Source organism: Drosophila nasuta, chromosome 2R (genome assembly GCF_023558535.2).
Source record: "Drosophila nasuta strain 15112-1781.00 chromosome 2R, ASM2355853v1, whole genome shotgun sequence".
In the NCBI taxonomy this organism is placed as follows: Eukaryota; Metazoa; Arthropoda; class Insecta; order Diptera; family Drosophilidae; genus Drosophila; species Drosophila nasuta.
This window is the reverse complement of record NC_083456.1, coordinates 23,561,293-23,583,666: the sequence shown is the minus strand read 5'-3', so window position 1 is coordinate 23,583,666 and position 22,374 is coordinate 23,561,293. Positions and strand designations below refer to the sequence as shown.

The window sequence follows — 22,374 nt, the reverse complement described above, 5'->3', positions numbered from 1 at the left end:
GACAAGGACAATGGGCAGTAGTCCAACTGTAAATGCGTAGGACGTGCATATTTATGTGTGTGTGTGTGTGTGTGTGTCCAAGTGTGTTAGTGTAACTGTGTTTACGCGTTTGTTTGTCTCATTGTTGTCGCTGTCGTTGTCGTTGTCGTTGTCTTTGTCTCTGTATTTGTGTTAGGCAAAGTCTGCAAATGCCTTTATGTGTAGGCCTCGTTGGCTTGTCTGTCTGCGTGTGTGTGTGTGTGTGCTCTCTCACGTATTTGCACATTTCAGATTATGACTGCCCATTTAGGCATATTTGAACACGCCCCATCGCCAAACTAGCCTCCCAACAACATGTACTTCTCATCCTCTCTTTGATCACTATAGGAATATGCATCCATGTTCTGTTGGTTTTTTATGCCGTTGCTGCGTTTAGTTTATGGCATACATTACATGTCTCACCAGGCCACGCCTCCACGCCCACACTCTACAACACACTCTGCCATCATCAACGCCCCATCCACAAACATATTTGCACATTTAGCAGGGGGGTAAAGTGAAGAGGAGTACGAAGTAGGCGCTGTCTTGTTTATATTCAACGCGATTTCCCACATGTTTATTATGTTAAATTTATGCGAGTTTGTTGTATTCGGATTTTATGGAACACAGTCTGGGAACGCACTTAATGATGCACTGTCGTTCCCTCTTCCCCCTCTCATTCCTCTCCTGCTTTATCCTTTTAGCCAAGTATGATGTCGAAATTTACCCAAAAAATGAAAACAGAAATGCTAAGCATTTACTAAAAATGCTTTTAAGTGTTTGTCGGAAATTGAAACCCAAAAATTCTCTTTAAACTGTTGTCAAATGGGACAAATTTTATTCTTCAAATTATGCAAGTTTTTTAATTGAAAAGTTTTACCTCAACGTCATAAAGTTATTAAGCATTGAAGTATTTTCACTTTACTTAAAAATTTTTAGTTTAATATGAATCTTAAATTTGAATAAATGTTGGAATATTATCTTAATTATAATAATCTTTAAACTTTATTTAAATTGTATAGTCGTATTAAACTTTATCTTAATGATCAAATATTTTAATCTTTATTAAAATTTAACAATTTTATCTTTTTAGCTAAAAATGAAATAAATTTGGTAAGTTTGAAGCATATACAATTTAAGTGGAATATACTTTTTTTCAATTTAAACAGAAATATCTATCGATAGCAACATAGGATTGATTCGATTGAATATTGTAGTAATTTACTAATTGATTTTTCTGATTTTATTCGAACGACCTTCAGACAGCCTTTATAATTAATTTGTTGCGGCAATTATCACATTGATGCCTTCAAGCTTTTTTCCCCACGTCCAATAGACAAACATTTGTGTTCATATGCTTTGCGCATAGTTGGCAAACAATCTTAGCCATTTTTCTTCCCGTCTGCGATGATGTTAAAAGCTTTCTATTGTATTAGATGTGAATCTGTAATTAAGTGGTCCTTTTGCTACTTTTCCTATATGGTGAACAACGGCAAACTATTAATTTAGATTTCGTATCACGACGAGACGGCGGATGTGCCACATAACACTTGAGAGAGCTTCCACAAGTCAACATGTGTCAATTACCGCTTGACTTTGTTTTGACAGCATGAGAAATGGGTTGCAAGGCGACGACAGCAGCAGCAGAAGAAGCAGAAGCAGAGACAGCAACACTTCCGGATTCGATGTCAGTTAAAAGGATAAGGCTATTTTCCACACAGGATACACACATTTAGATAGAGCCTGATACACGTATTGAACTAGGAACAAGAACAACAAACTCGTGGATGGGGCCGATTGTCTTTCCAAAACTTCTTCTTGACCACTTTGTTTGATTTATGTGACACACGGTTTTCCTCTTTGGCACAAAGAAAAGTTTCCCCCTTGTGTTCGATGTGAAAAATCACTTTGAAAGCCATTGAAGCGCACATTGAATTCGTTTTCTGCAACTGCTAATTAATTGATGACCGCAAAAGAATAATTAACATGCTACAAAAGCTGCAACGAACACACAATGAATCCAACAAACCACTGTGAAATGCGGCTTGGCTTCATTTAGAGGGGGTTTTTTTTTTGGTCCGGTTAGCAGCGTTAGCCACAATAGAAATTAATCAACATTTGCTTTGGCATGATTAAAATGTAATTAGCTTGAATTAACCGCAGCACAGTCAACTTGCTTTTGATTAATGCACTGAATTATAAATATGATTTTCAACTTTTTCTACTATTTGAGTGGGCGTTAAGTGAAGATAATGTGAGGAATAGATATGGAAAATATGAATTTGATATGAACATTCATATAAATTCGTGAAGGAAAAACATTGCTGCTAAACTTTGAAAATAAAAAAAAACGATTTAAAATAAAAACAAACAATTTCTTGATTTAAACTAAACACAATTTCAGTTTCACAAAATATTTAATTTCTAATTTTTCCGCATAATGTTTTAATCGAAAACTTGCTTGACATATAAAAGTAAAATTCACTACCGTTGAATTTTAAGTAGAGCTTGCCGAAATTGCGTTTATTTATATATCTTATATCTTTAAAGCGTTGATTATACTCGCTGCTGAGTGCGGATTGAGCAGAGGCAAAAAGAATACTGAATGGGCACACAATGAGATAAAGAGGCGTTTGCCCCAATTACGCTTAGTCTGATATGAAGTAATGATGCTATATTTTCACATAACATACATACACATAATATACATTCTACACAGATCTAAATTAAAAAAAAAGAAATACTACCGGTACAAAGGTTAATTTAGCGGCTGCTGGAAGTCCACTTTCAAGAACAACGACATGAGAAAGGCAACTGAAAAATAAAGCATAGAAAATGTTAAATGTTTTTTAAGCATATTAAGGTAATTTCTCACTGCTCATTAGAAAAACAAGCCAAGCAAAAGGCGCCCAACAGGTTATCTGTATGAAGAGAGGCAGCAAAAGGTTTCCTGCAACCGAACCCAAGCGACCAAACGTCATGATTAGCAATAAAACCATTGTTCTGAAAAAGAAAGTAAAGAATACAATATAATTATAATTCATTAGACTATCAAAGACACACCTCATTAACGTGGGAAAGACCACAACACACATGCCAATTATGGTTGAGGCACAAACGCCCATGATAGTCAAGTAAAGCGAAGCAACTATCAGAATCGTAACCGATGTGCGTGAGAAGTAAAGACCACCCACCAGAAAGGTGCATACAAAAAGACAGATCTCTATAAAAAACAAAATAATGTTTAATGAAGTATTTTTAGTACTTTTGAAAAACAACTCACTCAGTATATGATTGACAACGCCGCGTATGCGCAATATGGGAAAGAAGATAAGAAAACCAACAAGACCAATGCCGGCCACAATAATGTTATTCATAAAAGATTCCGGTTGTTGATGCTACACGTTACAGGTTCATTACTTTAGAGCCACGAAGTGTGATGCAAAAGGAGCGCCTACCTACTATGTCACATTCCACCTTCAAAGATTTCGTTGGTCCACGCTTCGAATTGTGATCCAAGAGCGCACACATGCTCTTATCCCGAACGCCATGCACCTCGAGTGTGTGCATTGTGGCAAAGATTTGTGGCAGCCACAGACGTATTGAATTTACGCTATAATAAGTAAAGAATAAATAGAATAGAATAGTTAAAATTTGTTAAAGTTGTGGCAGCCAAAAAAGTATAAAATTTACACTGTAAAAAGTAAAAAAATAGATTTAGTTAAGATTTGGCAAAGATTTGTGGCAGTCAAAGACGCTATCACAAGTAATAGATAAATAAAAATAGAAACACCATTAATTAAGAAATATAATTACCACATAACCTGGCAAAAGTGCAGGCAATAAATGCGTCCGGATAATGCCAGGTATGGACTGGAAAACATGGGCTTCAGCTGCTGAAGACCCTCGACAAACTTTTTGTTGGTTCTGGCAAAGCGTTCGCGCAATGATTGATGTCCACTCGGATCGTGTGTTGTGTCTCGCTCAGGTGTGGCATCAGTTAAAGTGGTGATCTAAGGTTTGAAATTATTTATAGAATTTAATTATAATATTTGTATACCCGTTACCCATAGGGTAGAAGGGTATTATAACTTTGTGCCGACAGGCTGGTAGAAGGAGGCATCTCCGACCCTATAAAGTATATATAATCTTGATCAGCGTCAACAGCCGAGACGATCTAGCCCTGTCCGTCTGTCCGTCTGTGTGTCTGTCCGAATGTGTGTCTGTCCGTCTGTCCGTATGAACACCTAGATCTCAAAGACTATAAGAGATAGAGCTATAATTTTTCGACAGCATTTGTTATGTTTGCACGCAGATCAACTTTGTTTCAAATTTTTGCCACGCCCCCTTCCGCCCCCGCAAATCAAAAAAATCGAATAACAAGCGTAATTTTAAAGCTAGAGTCACGAAGTTTTGTATATACAATGGTTATGATTCCTGAAAATTTGGTTGCTATTGTCGAAGTTCTTAAAGAAATAATTTTGTATGCGCAAAACTTACTAGGGGTCTTAGTTACTTTAGCTGACAATCTGGTATATTGTGCCGTCTATGGTATATTTTAATGCGGTATTTAATCGATATATCATATATACCATTTAGTATATTTTTGGTATTTCTGCAGCATATATATATATATATTGAGAATAATACCGCAAAATATATTGCTTTTATTCAAAATGGATAGCGGGTATCTCACAGTCGAGTACGACTGTAGCTTTCTTACTTGTTTAATAGTGTTCACTTACCGGATAGGAATCGCGACTCTTGCGCTTGTTCATCGCATAGATGCGCTGCAGGGACTTCAAGGCCTTGCGGTAGTTGCCCTGTGACATAAGGAACCTCGGACTCTCGGGCAAAAAAATGTGCAGAAATCCGCTTGTCAGACTTGGCAATGACGTCAGCACCAAAAAGATCTGCCAGGTGTGAACTGCAAATAGAAACGGTAAGTTAAAACAAAAAATCACAGTAGTAAAAGTCATTCACCTACAGTGGAGGGTGCCAACGTCGAAGGAAATATGCACTGGCAACAAGAAGTAGGCCACAATGGTGAGAATGAGTGCACCAAGGGCAACACTGAAACCGATAAACAGCATGATGAAAGCCCGATGCTTTTTGCCATGAAACTCGACCAGATTGCTAACGACCACGGCAAAGGGGCCACACACACTGCAGAGAGTAGGGAAGCAAATAAGCAAGCCAAAAGGCACACACACACAGTGAAAGTTGGCAAGCAATCATATGTGTACCTACATAAAGCCATCAAAGAACTTAAAGACCATCAGCTGAGTGGAGGTCTGACTCAAGGCGGCACACAGCACACAGAGACCATCCATCCAGCCACCACTAATCAACACCAAGCGACGACCCATCGTGTCAGCCACAAAGCCCCAGGGTATGGCCGAGATGATCATACCTGTTTGGCACACACACTGAGCATAATTAGTTGAATGTCTTTAATGCAGATGAAAAAGAGTTTTTTGCATTTACCAGCATAGGTCACAGCATGCATTATGCCCTTGTCCAGCAGAGATAACTTCAGCTCGCATTCGGTCATGGGCATCACATAAGACATGGCCGATGCCGAGAAGACCATGGCCGCTAAACAGGGCATCGCACAGAACAGAATGTACACGTTGAAGAGGCCAAAACCGCATTCAGCAATCGCCGTCTCAAAGTCAGCGGTTTGACCTTTCGACCCAGCAGCAGCTTCGGCCATCTGAATATTGTAATAGAACCACAACTGTAAACACCAATTTGATAAACCATATACTATTAATTTGAAATTGTGAAAACTATTTTCAGCCTTCTATGTAATCGACAGATTTCAACAACAAATTAATTATCTTTAAATAAATTCCTAAATAGATAAATACTCGAAAATATAAATTCCAAATTAGCTTACCTGAATGGCTGGACTTAAAAAGATAGAACAACCAGTGTGACCAAATTCCTCCACATATGTATATATTGCAAAGCTAAAGTATAACTTATTCACAATCGATCTGATTTCTTGCCTAGTCCAATCATTTATCAAACGGTCCTCATTGTATATGATGGACATAGTGCAAAAGTACTATAATATGCCAAGGCTATATTTGGTATATTGATATAATATAATATATACTAAAGAGTGCAAAATATACCAGGTTTTTAGCCAAACAAATTGCAATATCCACCATATCACTTATCAACCGGCTCTCGTTGTTTATGTGGCCAATTTGGACAAATCTTGCAAGGTTGTCGGACTAAAAAAAATAAATAATAAGTAAGAAATCCACAATCGAACCCACAATAATGCGGTATTATTCTTAAAATATACTAAATTTACATACTGCAAAATTCTGAAATATGTCAAAGCTATATTTAGTATATCGATATAATACTATGTTCAAAATATACTAAATAGTGCAAAATATACCAGATTTTTAGGCTAACGAATTGCTATAACCACCAAAATTATAATTTATTTATAATCGATCTGATTTCTTACCGCCTTCGGAGTTTATGTTGCATGTTTAGAACAGCATGTCTCAAGAAATTTAAATCATTAAGCAAATTATGCTAAAATTGTATATAATGCTTAACATTTAAGTATCTGTTATCAACAACTTAACAATTGTCCAAGACAATTCAATGATTCAATTAAGTGTAACGCTTTGACAAATTGATTTAATTGCTGCCGAAAAAGGACACATGAACTCTTCTCTCAATTGATAAATAATTTCCGTTGATTTATGTCTTGTCAAAAGCAGCAACAGATAACCTCAACCGCATGCAGACGGATTTAATTGGTGATAACGAGATTCCCAGCTCTTAATTTATAGTTGAACTGAACTCGAAATGCACTCAGAAGCAAGCTTAACAAGCAACTATTTAATTTGCAACACGTTGCTAAATTAATGATTTAACAAACTTTATGTCAGATGGCATTTATTCAAGTTTTGAGATGTTATTTAAGAGGCTTGTCAGCCAGAGTAAACTAAACTAAACTAAACTAAGCGACTATCAATAAAAGTTTGTCAACAAATATTTTTACAACTTAATTCGCAATAGTATTTAACTAAAGATAAGCAAAAGATTTGTTACGTAAATGCCGCCTTCTTGGGATTGGGCACAAAATACGAGAGAACAGCAGCAACTGGAAATAGAAAAAAACAGAAACATGAAATATAAACACTTATTAATAATTGAAAATCGAGAAACATACGCAGCATAACTGAAGCGACCATCACAAAGGGTGGCACACATCCGATCTGTACGAACACGGGGAAGAGTAGATTCCCCGAGAGCGCTCCAAGACGTCCAAACATCATGGCAATGGCCACCACCAGCGAGCTACAAGGAGCAAAATGTTGTCAGACCTCGAGAACTTCTCGTATTTATCATTTATTTAAACTTTACCGCAATTGGGTGGGAAAGAGGGCGACGACAGCGCCGAGAAGAGAGGAAACTGCGACGCCAGAGACAGTAACAAAAGCAGAGGAGATGATAATTGTGGTTAGACTGTTAATGGACCAGTAGAGCGCAATGCCAAGTACGCCAGACACGAGCAGACCATAAGCTGTAGCAAAAGATGCAAATTAGAAACTAGAAAGTGCGGATTCTAAATGATAATGATAAATGACTTACTCAACAAGCGTTTGGCACCAATTAAACGGATTATGGCTCCGGCAAAGAAATAACCCACAAGTCCACAAAACGACACAATTATATTGTTGATGTACATATCCATTGAGATGGTTTTTGGCTGCAAGATAGTTGGACGAAATACGTCAGCAAAATGGGGTTTAAATTAATCTTATCTCCTTATCACGTACCACGGCGCAAGCATTATCATGATTCGTCAAAGTCTCAGCTGTTTTATTCACACTGTACTCGAGAATCGTGCACATCGTTGCTGAGTCATCTTCGTTCGCGTGCTCAGCCTCATACTCGGCCATCGAGGCGAACAGCTGTGGCAACCAGAGGCGTATGGTATTCATGCCCAGAAAGATGCAGAACTGCATCGTATAGCAATGGAGTGCAAGTCCCAAGAGTGGCTTATGGAACATGGGCTTCATCTGTTGCATGCCAGCGCGAAGACTTTCCATAAGAGTGCGAGACTGACGCTTGACAGGCTCCACTTTATCCTCTGACTTATTCTCAATGGTGTAAATGGCCTCATCCTTTTGTGCATCACGACTGGGCACCTCAAGTATCAAAGATTTGATCTGCAAGAGAAACACTTCAATAAAAAGAATCCAAAGGAATATAGCAAGTAATTCTGCTTACTGGATAGGTGTCCTTTGGCTTGCCCGTGTTAACGTGATAGATCATTTTCAGCATCTCCAAGGCCTCCTTATTGCGTCCCTGACTCATCAGGAAGCGAGGACTCTCGGGCATGAAATAGAGCACCAATCCACTAACCAAACTGGGCAACGCGCAGACAAACAAAAAGATCTGCCAGCTGTGAACTGTTTAAAAGCACAAACATAAATATTTAACAACTACATCCCAAAGTTTATTTAACTAACTATCAAGACTGCCAAAGAGCAGAAAGTCCCAGGGTCTGGGAAAGATGCCCCAAGCCAACATAGGCAGCAGCAACGTAGATGTGGAAGTTATCATGCCAACCACCATGAGCACATTGGGTCTGTACTTGGGACCATGCATCTCAGTCAGATATGTAAACAGCACAGCTGCTGGGCCATTCACCCTACAAGTTGAAGAGTTAATGCATTGCCAGAGCAAAGAGACTTTTGACACTTACATAAGTCCACCGAAGAACTTGAATGTCACCAACATAATAAAATTCTGACTCAACGCGCTACCCAAGACACAAATGCAGGTCAGAAGGTAGCCATAGACGAGCACTTTGCGACGTCCCTTTGTATCGGCCAAATATCCCCAGGGTATGGCCGAAATGATCATGCCAGCATATGCACAAGCATTTAGCACTCCTTTATCCGTCAGTGTTAAATGCAAATCACACTCAGCTATGGGCAGAATGTATGACATTGTAGTCGACTCAAACATATTGGCACAAGTGGCAGGTACGGTGACGAGCAGCAGAATGAGATTGAAACGCCCGAAGCCAGAGGCAACAATGGCCTTGTCGAAGTCCGCAGGAGCATCATCAGGAGAACCGGAGGAGGCGACAGCTGTGCTGTTTGAGTTGCCATCCGTATCTGTTTCGCTTTCTATAAAGTATATGAAATAAATGCTGTAGTTTCCATCTGCGCTTCTTTGTAAGTTTAAGAGTAACAATGTCTGATTGACTCCTTTGATTTACTCCTTCGTCATGAATTTCATTTAATTTTCTATTCACAGAATCAAACATGATTAAAGTAAAATATTTTATTTTCCTTGATCCACAAATAAAACTTAATTTTCAACAAAAAAATATAAAAATAATTTCATTACACCTTTTCTTTTATTATTTGTCACAATAGCACTTATGAATAAAAGATGTTTATAACACACATTATTATTGTATCAGACTCATTTAAGATAACATTATTTAACAACGTGAGATTATAATAGAAAGCCACTTAAATAAACCAGTGTAAACGAAAATAAATTATATCGCTTAAAGCCATTTCAGTTTTTTTTCCAGGACTTTGCTTGGCTGCTCCTGGCTCCGCATTTCACATTCACATTTCATTATAATATGCATACAAATTGTTGTTCTTCAATTTGTAATTTCACCATTACCTTTCGCTTTTTCGCGATTCACATTTTCCGCACTATTCTCGGCCATAGTTTCGCACTATTCGAGTTATGGTTATCACAAATGGTTTTAATTGAAATATTTATTGGACACTCAATTAAAATGCGCACGCTGCTTAATTAAAAGCGCAGTGAGAAAACACTTTATAGTTGAATATTTAATATACTATATATATCAATTTATCACAGTTGGTTCCACAGCTTCCGAGTTCGGTTCGGGATTTTATTTAAGTATTATTCCCCAGGCTGCCGTTTTCTTCGCGTTTCAGATGCTGAATGATGCATTCTTGTGAATGACACGAGGTTTATATCATCTTGGCGAACTGGAAAATGTGTAGATTCACTGACATATAACACTTTCTTATCGTGGCAACGATGCTATAAAGATAGTGAATGAATTAAAAAAAAAAAATCTGTTTGACTAACTTTACGAAGACAAACATTTCTTTCTTGGGAGCACTCATCATCCTACGGGGTTCCTCAACAAACGACGTGGCAGTCGCCCCAAAAAATGATGATAGCTCATCAGCTTGAGGTAGCAACCACGTTGATGATTTTGAGATAAGAAAAGATTGTTGACTTTTTAACACGTTTTGTGCACGGCGTGTGCTCACTTTGTAATCACTAGGTAATTGTACGATTTGTTTACATATTTACCTAAAGCATATATTGTAGCTTTGAATTAATTATGTATACTAAAATCCAGTTAGCAGCTGTGTTCTTTATTATCTTCTACGTCATCTTCATGGTGAAATGCAGCTCTGGACATATCTTTCTCGAACCTTATCATAGTTCACACGGCATGACAAATCTCGTTGGTCTACGAATATTTTACGTCACGATCTTAGTTACGTCACAAAATATGAAAAGAGGCGTGCAACTCAACAAAAACTTTTATCCATATATACTGAATCATATTTAGAAAATTCTCTACATTTAAATCTTATCTTAATGAAAATTAAAATATTCAATTACTTTATTATCATTGTTTCAATATCACATAGAATTCGAAATATTATTTAAACAGATTATATAATGTTTATAGTATCATATTCTTAAATGTAAAGTATTTTATATATATTATGCAAGGGCATCAGAACGTCGTCATGCTGAGTAAACTTTTCTCTCTATCTTTCATGAATGAGTTTCAGAATAAAACGAAAGCATGAATGACGATATAAAAATAAATAAAGACAATTACAATTACTAGAAAATTTTCCATTCTTATAAGATAATAAATAAAGTCTTGAATGATGAAATTTAAATAACAAAAACTACTATTTCTAGAAAAATTTCCATTCCTATCAGATAATATGCCATTGAATTTGTTAATCAGTGTATAAATATTAGTTTTTATTTATAGGCAAAGGAATAAAACTAGTATAAATGTCATTGTTCATTTTTTGTACTAAAACTTTCATAGAAAAAACTTTTTACACGTTGCACACAATTATGAACGAATGACAGCAATTAAAGCCTGTCGACAACAGTTTTTACAATTTTAGTTACAAAACGAAATGCAATCCTAAATGCGCAAAAGTTTAATTATGTAAATGTTGCCTTTTTGGGATTGGGGACGAAAATGGAAAGCACGCCAGCAACTGAAATAAAAGAACATTTTGAAAACATTTAATAAATGAGTGGTCTTTAAAAGTTAATGCGAAAACTCACTTATCATGACGGCAGCAACCATCACAAAGGGAGGCAGACAACCGATCTGAATAAACACGGGGAAAAGTAAATTACCCGAGAGTGCTCCTAGACGACCACACATCATGGTAATGGCAACCACAATGGAACTGCAAAGAATATTTAAATCAAGCGTCAACTTGAGAATATTAATAATTTATTATATGTATTTGGTCATACCGCAGCTGCGTGGGAAAAAGCGAAACGACGGCACTCAGAAGAGAGGAGAATGAGACACCAGCAACAGTAAGAAAAGCTGAAGCGAGACAAAGAGTCATCAAGCTATTAACAGACCAGTAAAGGGCTAGGCCAAGAATACTCGATATAAACAGCCCATAAGCTGCAAAAAAGGAAAAGATATTAAATGCTTTGATAGCTGTGATCATAAAAATTAACTTACTCAGCAATCGCTTGGTACCAACGAGGCGTATGATTGATCCGGCAAAAAAGTATCCCACCAGACCACAAGCCGACACGATGATATTGTTGATATACATATCCATGGAGACAACTTTCGGCTAAGACAACGAGAAGAAGCATTAAGTCTCTGTTTGTACAACGTCAGAATGATGCAGCAAAAATGAAGATCTGAAATCTTATCGGGATATTATCACGTACCTCAGCGCAAGCATTCTCATGATTCGTCAAAGTCTCAGCTGTTTTATTAATGCTGTACTCCAGAATCGTGCACATCTCGGCGGATTCATCGAATTCCGCCTCAAAGTCGGCCATTGAAGAGAATAACTGAGGCAGCCATAGGCGAATTGTATTCAATCCCAAGAACATGGCAAATTGCATGGTATAAATTTGCAGCGCCAAACCAAGAAGTGGCTTATGGAACATGGGTTTCATCTGCTGCATGCCAGCACGTAGACTTTCTAGAACAGTGCGAGATTCACGCTTGGCTGGCTCAGTCTTAGACTCCGATTTGTCATCAATGGTGTAGATGGCTTCATTCTTTTGTGCATCACGACTGGGCACCTCAAGAACAAGCGATTTGATCTATGAAAAAGAATTGAATTTCTTTTAAAGTACATACAATTTGTGAGAGACAATTAAACTTACTGGATAAGTATCCTTTGGCTTGCCAGTGTTAATGTGATAGATCTTTTGTAGCATCTGCAAAGCCTCTGCATTGCGACCTTGCGACATTAGAAATTTGGGACTCTCTGGCATTGTCCATAGCACAAATCCACTTATCAAACTGGGCAACGCGCAGACAAACAAAAAGATTTGCCAACTATGAACTATGAAGCAAAATTATTAATGGAAGAAGGAAAGCATAAACCATCTTACTTACTGGCAAGACTCTCAAAGAGCACAAAGTCCCAGTCTCTAGGAAATATGGCCCAAGCCAACACAGGCAAAAGCAGCAGACATCCGGAAGTTACCATGCCAACAACCATCAGCACATTAGAGCGATATTTGGGACCATGCAGCTCTGTCAAGTATGTGAAAAGCACAGCAGCTGGACCATTTACCCTACAAATTCACAAGATGTTAACATTGCGCAAAGTGTGCAAGAGATAAATACTTACATAAGACCACCGAGAAACTTGAATGTCACTAGCATTATAAAATTCTGACTCAGAGCACTGCCAAAAACGCAAATTGAAGTCAAAAGGTAGCCACAGACAAGCACTTTGCGACGTCCCTTTGTATCGGACAAATATCCCCAAGGAATCGCCGAGATGATCATGCCAGCATAAGCGCAAGCATTGAGGACTCCTTTATCCGTCAGTGTTAAATGCAGATCACACTCTGCTATGGGCAAAATGTATGACATCGTGGTCGACTCAAACATATTGGCACAAGTGGCAAATATTGCCAAAAAGAAAAGTATTAGGTTGAAACGTCCAAAGCCAGAGGCTTCAATGGCCTTATCGAAATCCGCTGGAGCATCCGCTGGAGAGCCAACGCTTGCCTCAACTGTGCTATTAGAATGACCATCTGTATCTGTTTCGATGTCTGAAATGTTATGAAGTGAATTCCATTCATTCTTAGTTTATTAGTTTAGCTACCTTTCACTTTAGGAGTAGTGGAAATTTCATCACTTTTGTCAGCCATTATCCTAGTCTGTATAGTTCAATCAATTGTCAAATTTCTTGTTACGTTTTTCTGCGAGCTCCTCGATCTTCAACTTGCAAATGATCTTTTCTCTCAAACGCCACAGAGTTTTTATCAAATTGCAAAAAAGTGAAGATTCATTCAGATATCACAATGGCTTATCATAGAGACAACATGCTTTGGACACAATTGTAAAGATTAACAACGTGTTAAACATTTTCCATGATAGATACAAGCAAGTATCGTCATAATCTTTAGGAGTTCCTCAGTTAATCTTAAATGACATGCTGACATGCGTAACGTATGTTATAAAATGTTTACAAATTTATTGCTTATCTTATATTTAGTTAGAATAATGGTATATAATAGATGGTAGACTAATCATAATTCTGAAAATTTTTCGGATATTCTGTCTAGTCGAGGACATCCACGAGTTTGCACATTACACGATCATGCTGATAGCTGGGATCATTTTTGGCCGCTGCATTCGACTCCAAGGGATCAACTTCCATTTTGATCTTGGCTGAGCCATCGTCCTCGTCGAAAAGTGTTGGCAACGCAGAGAAAGCAGTGTTGACAATCTCACGTACTTTCTCCAAATGCTTCTGAAAACGCGAGGCTGTCTCAACACGTTGACGCTTCTGCATTTCCATCATGACTCGTAATGTTTCACGCGCTTGATGTGGTCTGAACTCATTGAGCAGATGATGCATGTTGACAAACAGCAAACTCAGATCGTCAATCTGCAAAAAAACAAACTTTGTTATTTTTTATAAACAATCAAGAAAACTACAGTCTACATTATTGTGATATACGCGCTTTCCATTTTCAGAAATCATTTTAGTAAAAAAAAAATGCCCAATTTTATGCTGCTGCACTTTCAGAAGTCGAAAACTATTGTTAGCAGTACATTAACATTAACATGGCTACGCAGTAGAATGCCAAATAACAGTGCTGTTAAATGTAGCACTGCGTCGGTCTGTTATACGCATTTCCAGTTAGCTACCAATGATAGCTAACAGTGAAGGGTAAACAAAAAGTAGGGCTCACTTTACCTTCTCTGTCCGCCTTGGACTGTCGGGATTCAGTATGAGAAAGTCTATGAGATCCAAAAAGTTGACAAGCAGCGAATGATTGAGTTTCTTTAGTTCCTTGCGTCGATCGAAATGTATGGGTATTAAACGCTTAATGTTCTGAGACTCCAGAGAGCGTATCATCTCGTCGTTGTTATACTGTATGCCAAACATGCTATAAACTTCATGTTGGGAAGGTGGTGGCGGCGGACGCGGTGCTCGATTGCGTCGTATGTTCTCCTCAGTATAGTTGCTGATGTAACGCTCTGGTGGCATCGGCAAACTGGACACTTGAGTCTCTGCATTCGACATGGTTTGGCTTTAGCGTTTATATAAATCCTTGTTAACTTGCAATATTTGCGAATTTTGTTTTGTTTGTGGTCCGCAACAAATGGCAACTGATCCAAGTGTGACCGTTGCTGATTGAATTAAAATATACCCGAAGTAAATATACCAAACACTTAATTGAAGCAAATAATGAAATGCAGCAGTTACAAACAAAATCTTTTATTAGAAATAATACACATATTTAAATAGCTTATTTGATTTGCACCTTCCAAAAATACAATTTTCTATCCGACGCCGCACTTATATACGGCAAGCGATGATGCCAAGCGAGACCGCCATATGTTTTAAGAGCCGCCTCGATCAGCGGAACTGTCGATTTGGCCAAAAACACTTTCAAAGTAAGATCCGGACGTCCTATGCTGGCCATGGCAATCTCAGAGCTGCCGGGTGAGAAACGCACAACGCGTCCACCATCCTCGTGCACCTGCTTCACATCAACGGGCATAAATGGGCGACTCAGATCCCAACTGACAATGTCTCCTCCTGCAATTGCGGTGACAAACAAACGATTGCTGTTGGCCCAATCGGCAGACATCAATGGAAACTTTGGGGATTCGACAGACACAACTGTCTGCTTGCTGCGCACATTATATAAATGGACAACACCTGAAAGACAAAAGCAGTGCTTGGGTATTGTTAGTTTGCATTATTAGCATAAACATACCACGTTTTTCAGCTATGAGCACTTTGTTGGGATCCTCAGGATGCGTTTTCACGGACATGCCCGCCGATGTCAGATAGTATGTTATGATGTTTTCCAAATCGGATGAAATATTCCAAAACCTGCAGGAGTAATCATCGCTGACAGAAGCAAGCAGCTCACCATCACAAACCCAGGCAATATCATTGACGTAATCGGTGTGTCCCTTCAGATTGTGGACACTGCTGTACTGATTCAGGTCGGTGTGGAACAGTTTGATGTCACAGTTGCCGAGAGCAGCACAAATCGAGACTTTGTTTGGCGTGGTGTTCAGCGAGGTATCTGGTGAGAAGGCGATCGCATGGCAACGTGGATTCTTCTCCATGATCTCTAGATCTTGCACATGGTTCCACATAAACTCGCCGCTCTCCTCCTATGTATTTTACACCTTTTTAATATTGTGATTTTGTTTAATTTGGAATTTATAACTCACCGGCAAACTTATCAGAATCAGCGAGAGATGCTCTTTTTTGAGCCACGCAAAGTAGGTTGTATGCAAAGTCATTGGAACATATTTCATAGCAACTGATAGACTCATTCATCAAGACCGTGTGGTCCGGTTCTGTAGATGTGCGCATTTTAATTTACTTTTTTAATAACAAATTGCAAAAACGCAACAAACGCCGGGCGCCAATATGTTGTTTACAGCGTTACCACACGGCGATAAAAACACCGATACTTTTGAACAATAAATAGCATACTAATAACTGAAAGGTTTAAAATACTATAAATACTTCATCAATTGCTTTTTACAGGCGGAATAAATAAATAATTTTAAATTATTTATTTTTGATACATTAGTTTCTATTTTCTATATATCAAATTAATTAATATAAATAATTGGTCACAATGCCATCCCGCCTATTCCGATTTTACAACACTAATTTTCGAAAAGCGGTGTCAACTTAAAGCAATTGAATTAGGTTGGCAGCCCTATACGTCGGCAACGAAGCCGACTTCACGTTTTACGCAGTCACTTCCTTTCTTTTTTGTTTCAACGTCTGAAGCGAACGGACGTCATGGTAAGTTTCTCTCCGCGAGATAGATAAAATATCCAAAAGATATCTCCAAAATTTATTTTGGGCATTGGTGTTTAAAATATAATAACAAAAATAAAGTGCAATACGTTAGAAAAGTAAACTAAAGTATTCAACTTGGTGCTAAAGCTGATTAAGAGTTTTTTCATATCGCTCACGTGTAATGCAGTTCAAATGTAAAATTCAACATAACCTAAAAAAAAAGTGCAACGAAATGCGAGATTGTCAGATTAATAATGCAGCTTTCACATTTGTTTAATTACAGTCTCATCGTAAATTCTCAGCACCCCGTCATGGCTCCATGGCCTTCTACCCCAAGAAGCGCTCAGCTCGCCACCGTGGTAAGGTTAAGGCTTTCCCCAAGGATGATGCCAGCAAGCCTGTCCATATGACTTGCTTCATCGGCTACAAGGCCGGTATGACCCACGTTGTGCGTGAGGCGGATCGTCCTGGTTCAAGTGAGTATCCTCATTTCTATATATCAAAAAAAGACTTGTTAATTTTCATGATGAGAAAAAAGTAAAATTTTATGGTTAGAACACAATGATCAACCGTGATTAATACTTACTAGGGCGGACTGATATGCCATTAAAAAAAAACAGATTTGTAATGTTTTGAAAACACGTGCTAACCTAACCTTAATTGCATTTTGCAGAGATCAACAAGAAGGAGGTCGTTGAGGCCGTTACCGTCTTGGAGACGCCACCAATGATTGTTGTTGGTGCCGTCGGCTACATCGAGACTCCATTCGGTCTGCGTGCTCTGGTCAATGTTTGGGCTCAGCATCTGTCCGAGGAGTGCCGTCGTCGCTTCTATAAGAACTGGTATGTATCCTATGAGACGCCATTTTGTTTTTTGGTCGAGGCGCGCACGTGGTTTGAAGTCTATTTTGATTGGCTGCTGCATAACTGCTGGATGATGATAAGATGGTATCTGAATGAGCAAAAAACACTGTTGAAAAGCCTTTTACCATCTCTGCTGCCTTCCTTCTGATCACAGTTTATGCCAGCAAACCACGTGTGTGTGCCGCTCATGAAATTCATGTTACATTTTTACTAAATGACAATCGAAAACTATAAAGTTCTTGGATCAGTTCGCTGAGAGAGCTTTTAAAATCAATGCAAGTCGTGTGAGCTGCTTTGGCACATTTGGCAACATTTGTGGCCAATTGATGAGTGATCACGTCATGGAAGATGCCATCTCCGCTCGCCATTCGATAGATATGTTGCGATGAGGTGCGCTTCCCGGTTTTATCTCGCCCCGCACAGACTTTAGCTTGGCTTCGATTGGACTTCAGAGTGATGCTGTATATTAATTACAAATCAAAAAAACACAACTCGTTCAATTAATCAGGTGTAACAGCGAGAAGAAGAAGGCTTTCACCAAGGCCAGCAAGAAGTGGACCGATGATCTCGGCAAGAAGAGCATCGAGAACGATTTCCGTAAGATGCTGCGTTACTGCAAGGTCATCCGCATCATTGCCCACTCGCAGGTAATTTCTCATTTTGATCTTTCATTATATTTCACCGCGCGACGTCCTTGGACTTGTTGCGCCGATTGCACCTCGGTGTGATCGGTGCGCCTGGCCTAAAAAGCATTCGCGCTGTGTCCTCAATGCACGGTTCATGGATGCAACGTCGCAGATCAAATTGCCCTTCGGGTGGCGATGTTTGATATATTCCAGTAACGGTGCGCAGCCGCTCAGGCGATGATCGCTCGGTTAAACCATATCACGCACAGTCCCAACATTATTACTTAATAACTTGGTTTGCTAATCAAATTCTATTATCTTCTTTCATACAGATCCGTCTGATCAAGCAACGCCAAAAGAAGGCTCACATCATGGAGATCCAGCTGAACGGTGGCTCCATCGAAGATAAGGTCAAGTGGGCTCGTGAGCACCTCGAGAAGCCCATCCAGGTCAGCAATGTGTTCGGCCAGGATGAGATGATCGATTGCGTTGGCGTGACCAAGGGTAAGGGTTTCAAGGGTGTCACCTCGCGTTGGCACACCAAGAAGCTGCCCCGCAAGACGCACAAGGGTCTGCGCAAGGTCGCCTGTATTGGAGCTTGGCATCCATCTCGTGTGTCCACCACCGTGGCACGTGCTGGTCAGAAGGGTTACCACCACCGTACCGAGATCAACAAGAAGATCTACCGCATTGGTGCTGGCATCCACACCAAGGACGGCAAGGTAAGCAAACGTCATAATATCCCGTTTTTTAACTATTCCCTATTTACTGCTCAGTGATGATAAAAACCATTTAATATAACGACATCGAAAAAATAAAAAAAAACTTGATGAACCGTGATATTTATAATGATAGGACTGACAAAGCAGTTTAAACCCTCCCATATTTGCAATAGATTTTCTTGCTGTTCAATCAACTAATCAATGACAACTCTCCTTTTGCAGGTCATCAAGAACAACGCCTCCACTGAGTACGATCTGACCGACAAGAGCATCACCCCCATGGGTGGCTTCCCCCACTACGGTGAGGTCAACAACGACTTCGTCATGATCAAGGGCTGCTGCATTGGCTCCAAGAAGCGCGTCATTACTCTGCGCAAGTCGCTGCTGCGTCACACCAAGCGTTCGGCTCTGGAACAGATCAAGCTCAAGTTCATCGACACCTCGTCCAAGATGGGTCATGGTCGCTTCCAGACTCCTGCCGACAAACTGGCCTTCATGGGTCCCCTCAAGAAGGATCGCCTCAGGGAGGAGGCTGCTGCCACCGCCAGCGCTGCTGCTACCGCAGCAACCACCGCCTAAATGGCGAAAATTTCATAAAATACACAATCTTGTTTGGTGTTTCGTTGGCTTTTCTACCGCTTCCATCGCGGTATGGTCAATGTAATCAATAAATGTGGTTTTGAATAAGCTAATAACAACTTAACAAATGTCTTTTTATGTGGATAAAAGTCGACTATCTTGTAGCTGGGTTTTAAAAGTTGAACTTGTACGAAAATCTCCCATTTATTAGGAAATCTTGGGAACATTAGTTGACTGTCAAAAGCAGACGGAACTGCTAATTATTTGCTAAATGATTTATGCATATCAACTTTGTGATTCAGTTTTGCTGGCGCTTTATTTTAGCTCATAAAATTGTTTCATTAAACAATTCATATGGAATCTGTTGTTGCAATTTTATTATTATCCAAGTCTTTGTATTACATTTCAAACGTTTTTCGCATCATTGTATCATTGCCCGTCTAAAGAAAGTTAATTTCATATCTCTAGAACAACCTAATGTCGGATACAACCTTCTCGTTGTCGTAGATCTCCTTGGCATAGCACAAATTGGGAAAATCGAAGGCGGCGCCATAGCGATTCCTGCATCCAGTGGTGGCCTTATCGCCAGGAGTGTACACAGGCTGTCCAATCACATTTGTGGTGGCAAAGTTGCAAGTGAACACAAAGTGGTTATAGAAATCCCTAGAGAAACGCACAGCGGCACAGCCCAAATGGGTGTTCTTCTCAGCAACGGCAATGGTAAACTTGGCCACATTCTTGTTGGTCAACTCCTCGGGGAAACTAGCCAAGATCTCGGGGGAAGCATTCGCACGTTCAGCAAACCATTTCTCAATCTGCTCCTTGATGATCTCCGCATCTGTGTACTCCGACTCGGCGCCACTGTAACTGAAGATGGCATTGTTCTGGCCAGCATAGGCAAAGCGTTCCGTGCTGCGACACTTGTCGGGCAACGACTGGCAAGTCTTCACATTGAAGAGGGCCAGATGGGTGAGTTCCTCGCACCAAGTCATCTTGGCCATGCGGACAGCTTTGGGGAGTCCCTCAATCTTGCCACCAGCTACGTTGTTGCGCAGTTCATTGAAAAGGGTCAGGATGAGCTTCTCATGTGGTTGAATGTTCACTTCTCGGACATCCTTGGGGCAGTCTTCGCTAAAGTTCTATGGGGGATACGATGGGATGGCGTTACTTGGTTATTAATGGCATTAATACTCACTCCTTTATTGTTGCAGGCAATATGTTTATCTAGGCAAGTAGGCAAGGCACAATAATCGATTGCGGAGGCGATTCCAGCCAAGGCAGCCAATAGAAGAAACACTTTCATTGTAAAGAGGATGTTGTGGATTTCACTACAGTTTACAATCAACTGCTGACTTTTCTGGAGAAGAAGTCGTTATTTATATAGGCCGGTCAGTGCCTGGCTCCAAAACACAGCTTGCAACAATTGTTTACATACAACTGCAGCTAAAACTTTCCACAGCTGATTAGAGTTCTGGGCAAAGTCTGTTTTCTAATCCGCTGGAACACTTGCGTATTGAGTCACTTCTGGGTAGAAAGTGTGCCTCAGTTTGGGGTATAAATGAAGGCACTTTGAAACTCTTCATCAGTTACAACTTGGAAAGCAACAAGCAAGTTTCAACATGAGCTTCAAAGTAACTTCCTTTTTCCTGCTGACCACAGCATTGGTTGGTCTCGTCGCCTCCATTGACTACTGTGCCTTGCCCACTTGCCTTGATAAGCATATTGCCTGCAACAACAAAGGAGTAAGTAGGAATCCCGTATATAACGCAACCATTCCACCCTATGTCATTCCTTGTTTAGAACTTTAGCGAAGACTGCCCCAAGGATGTGCGAGAAGTGAACATTCAACCACATGAGAAGCTCATCCTAACCCTTTTCAATGAACTGCGCAACAACGTAGCTGGTGGTAATATTGAGGGACTTCCTAAAGCTGTCCGTATGGCCAAAATGACTTGGTGCGAGGAACTCACCCATCTGGCCCTCTTCAATGTGAAGACCTGCCAGTCGTTGCCCGACAAGTGCCGCAGCACGGAGCGCTTTGCCTATGCTGGCCAGAACAATGCCATCTTCAGTTACAGTGGCGCCGAGTCGGAGTACACAGATGCGGAGATCATCAAGGAGCAGATTGAGAAATGGTTCGCTGAGCGTGCGAATGCTTCCCCCGAGATCCTGGCTAGTTTCCCCGAGGAGTTGACCAACAAGAATGTGGCCAAGTTTACCATTGCCGTTGCTGAGAAGAATACCCATTTGGGCTGTGCCGCTGTGCGTTTCTCTAGGGATTTCTATAACCATTTTGTGTTCACTTGCAACTTTGCCACCACAAATGTGATTGGACAGCCTGTGTACACTCCTGGCGATAAGGCCACCACTGGATGCAGGAATCGCTATGGCGCCGCCTTCGATTTTCCCAATCTGTGCTATGCCAAAGAAATCTACGACAACGATAAGGTTGTGGCCGACATCAGGTTGTTCTAATGGATGTCATTTAACTGTGGAATAATGCTGGTCACCGATTTTGTAATATTGAAGCCTAATTGATTATAATAAAGAATGCAAACATTTATTTGCCAGTGGCAATGATTAAATTAAATATGATTCCCACTTTATTTTTCTTTATCGATTGTTATATTCAAATTTGAACTAAAGCGCGCAAGCTTAATTTATCGATAACCTACACTAGCAGGCAAAGCGCAGATTAAAGCTGAGCTTCGATCGGTTCTGAGCACTGAGCTTAAAGCTTTATAGTTTCCTTTTAACAATGACTACGCGCGGTTGAAAAAATTTTAGTCGCAAAACGCGAAGTGTTTTTTTTTAAATTAATAAATGTTCGGTAATCTAAACTCTACAACTAAATTAATAGGCGTGCAAAAGTGATATAGTTAATATAAAATATATACAGAGCAGCCGAGTGAAGTGAGAATTCATTTTTTTATGTGGCCGGCAAATTTCCTGAAAAAGAGTT

General features: G+C 39.7%; 8 protein-coding genes and 2 non-coding genes across 14 annotated transcripts; 4 read left to right on the top strand and 6 right to left on the bottom strand.

The window, feature by feature from the left end:
* Positions 1-2,677: 2,677 nt before the first annotated feature.
* Positions 2,678-5,827, bottom strand: LOC132787022 (synaptic vesicle glycoprotein 2B). 4 transcript variants are annotated; one of them, XM_060793857.1, is made up of 10 exons: positions 5,506-5,827; positions 5,269-5,431; positions 5,006-5,184; positions 4,764-4,945; positions 3,835-4,031; positions 3,481-3,631; positions 3,302-3,416; positions 3,082-3,241; positions 2,894-3,021; positions 2,678-2,832 (listed from the first exon to the last, which is right to left on the bottom strand). In XM_060793857.1, the coding sequence occupies exons 1-10, from the start codon at positions 5,732-5,734 to the stop codon at positions 2,777-2,779; spliced, it is 1,560 nt and encodes a 519-aa protein (XP_060649840.1). In that variant the 5' UTR covers positions 5,735-5,827; the 3' UTR covers positions 2,678-2,776. The 4 variants fall into 4 exon arrangements, 3 of the variants coding, with proteins under 3 accessions (XP_060649840.1, XP_060649841.1, XP_060649842.1); XM_060793858.1 differs by having other exon boundaries at positions 5,269-5,447; positions 5,506-5,646; XM_060793859.1 differs by lacking the exon at positions 5,506-5,827 and having other exon boundaries at positions 5,265-5,405.
* A 1,104-nt stretch (positions 5,828-6,931) lies between these two features.
* On the bottom strand, positions 6,932-9,990 carry LOC132787761 (probable metabolite transport protein CsbC). Its single transcript, XM_060795044.1, has 9 exons — positions 9,712-9,990; positions 8,768-9,197; positions 8,532-8,713; positions 8,290-8,471; positions 7,836-8,228; positions 7,648-7,765; positions 7,420-7,579; positions 7,226-7,353; positions 6,932-7,156 (listed from the first exon to the last, which is right to left on the bottom strand). Exons 1-9 carry the CDS (start codon positions 9,755-9,757, stop codon positions 7,101-7,103), a joined length of 1,695 nt encoding a protein of 564 aa, XP_060651027.1. The 5' UTR covers positions 9,758-9,990; the 3' UTR covers positions 6,932-7,100.
* Positions 9,991-11,046: 1,056 nt separating this feature from the next.
* On the bottom strand, positions 11,047-13,707 carry LOC132787762 (synaptic vesicle glycoprotein 2C-like). Its single transcript, XM_060795045.1, has 9 exons — positions 13,437-13,707; positions 12,954-13,383; positions 12,716-12,897; positions 12,481-12,662; positions 12,034-12,417; positions 11,816-11,933; positions 11,596-11,755; positions 11,398-11,525; positions 11,047-11,327 (listed from the first exon to the last, which is right to left on the bottom strand). The coding sequence occupies exons 1-9, from the start codon at positions 13,480-13,482 to the stop codon at positions 11,272-11,274; spliced, it is 1,686 nt and encodes a 561-aa protein (XP_060651028.1). The 5' UTR covers positions 13,483-13,707; the 3' UTR covers positions 11,047-11,271.
* Positions 13,708-13,784: 77 nt separating this feature from the next.
* On the bottom strand, positions 13,785-14,975 carry LOC132787766 (mediator of RNA polymerase II transcription subunit 7). Its single transcript, XM_060795050.1, has 2 exons — positions 14,538-14,975; positions 13,785-14,225 (listed from the first exon to the last, which is right to left on the bottom strand). The coding sequence occupies exons 1-2, from the start codon at positions 14,865-14,867 to the stop codon at positions 13,896-13,898; spliced, it is 660 nt and encodes a 219-aa protein (XP_060651033.1). The 5' UTR covers positions 14,868-14,975; the 3' UTR covers positions 13,785-13,895.
* A 71-nt stretch (positions 14,976-15,046) lies between these two features.
* On the bottom strand, positions 15,047-16,363 carry LOC132787764 (nucleoporin Nup37). Its single transcript, XM_060795048.1, is given in 4 exon segments — positions 15,047-15,509; positions 15,568-15,976; positions 16,037-16,066; positions 16,068-16,363. Coding segments are annotated over 4 exon segments (969 nt in total). The 5' UTR covers positions 16,182-16,363; the 3' UTR covers positions 15,047-15,093.
* Positions 16,364-16,514: 151 nt separating this feature from the next.
* Positions 16,515-19,540, top strand: LOC132787763 (large ribosomal subunit protein uL3). Of its 2 annotated transcripts, XM_060795046.1 has the most exons (6): positions 16,518-16,625; positions 16,906-17,098; positions 17,296-17,464; positions 17,994-18,132; positions 18,444-18,833; positions 19,056-19,540. In XM_060795046.1, the coding sequence occupies exons 1-6, from the start codon at positions 16,623-16,625 to the stop codon at positions 19,410-19,412; spliced, it is 1,251 nt and encodes a 416-aa protein (XP_060651029.1). In that variant the 5' UTR covers positions 16,518-16,622; the 3' UTR covers positions 19,413-19,540. The 2 variants fall into 2 exon arrangements, with proteins under 2 accessions (XP_060651030.1, XP_060651029.1); XM_060795047.1 differs by lacking the exons at positions 17,994-18,132; positions 18,444-18,833; positions 19,056-19,540 and adding an exon at positions 17,722-17,944 and having other exon boundaries at positions 16,515-16,625.
* LOC132787901 (small nucleolar RNA U43) lies at positions 17,146-17,225 on the top strand. The gene has a single exon (XR_009632600.1). It is a non-coding gene; the product is annotated as a small nucleolar RNA U43 (small nucleolar RNA).
* On the top strand, positions 17,553-17,637 carry LOC132787905 (small nucleolar RNA U83). The gene has a single exon (XR_009632602.1). It is a non-coding gene; the product is annotated as a small nucleolar RNA U83 (small nucleolar RNA).
* A 227-nt stretch (positions 19,541-19,767) lies between the features above and the next one.
* Positions 19,768-20,781, bottom strand: LOC132785159 (antigen 5 like allergen Cul n 1-like; the record flags this gene model as incomplete). Its single annotated transcript, XM_060791152.1, has 2 exons — positions 19,768-20,551; positions 20,608-20,781. Coding segments are annotated over 2 exons (849 nt in total), but the record flags the coding sequence as incomplete, so codon positions are not given.
* A 208-nt stretch (positions 20,782-20,989) lies between these two features.
* Positions 20,990-22,002, top strand: LOC132787765 (antigen 5 like allergen Cul n 1-like). The gene is made up of 2 exons (XM_060795049.1): positions 20,990-21,154; positions 21,213-22,002. Exons 1-2 carry the CDS (start codon positions 21,032-21,034, stop codon positions 21,885-21,887), a joined length of 798 nt encoding a protein of 265 aa, XP_060651032.1. The 5' UTR covers positions 20,990-21,031; the 3' UTR covers positions 21,888-22,002.
* The last annotated feature ends 372 nt before the right edge of the window (positions 22,003-22,374 follow it).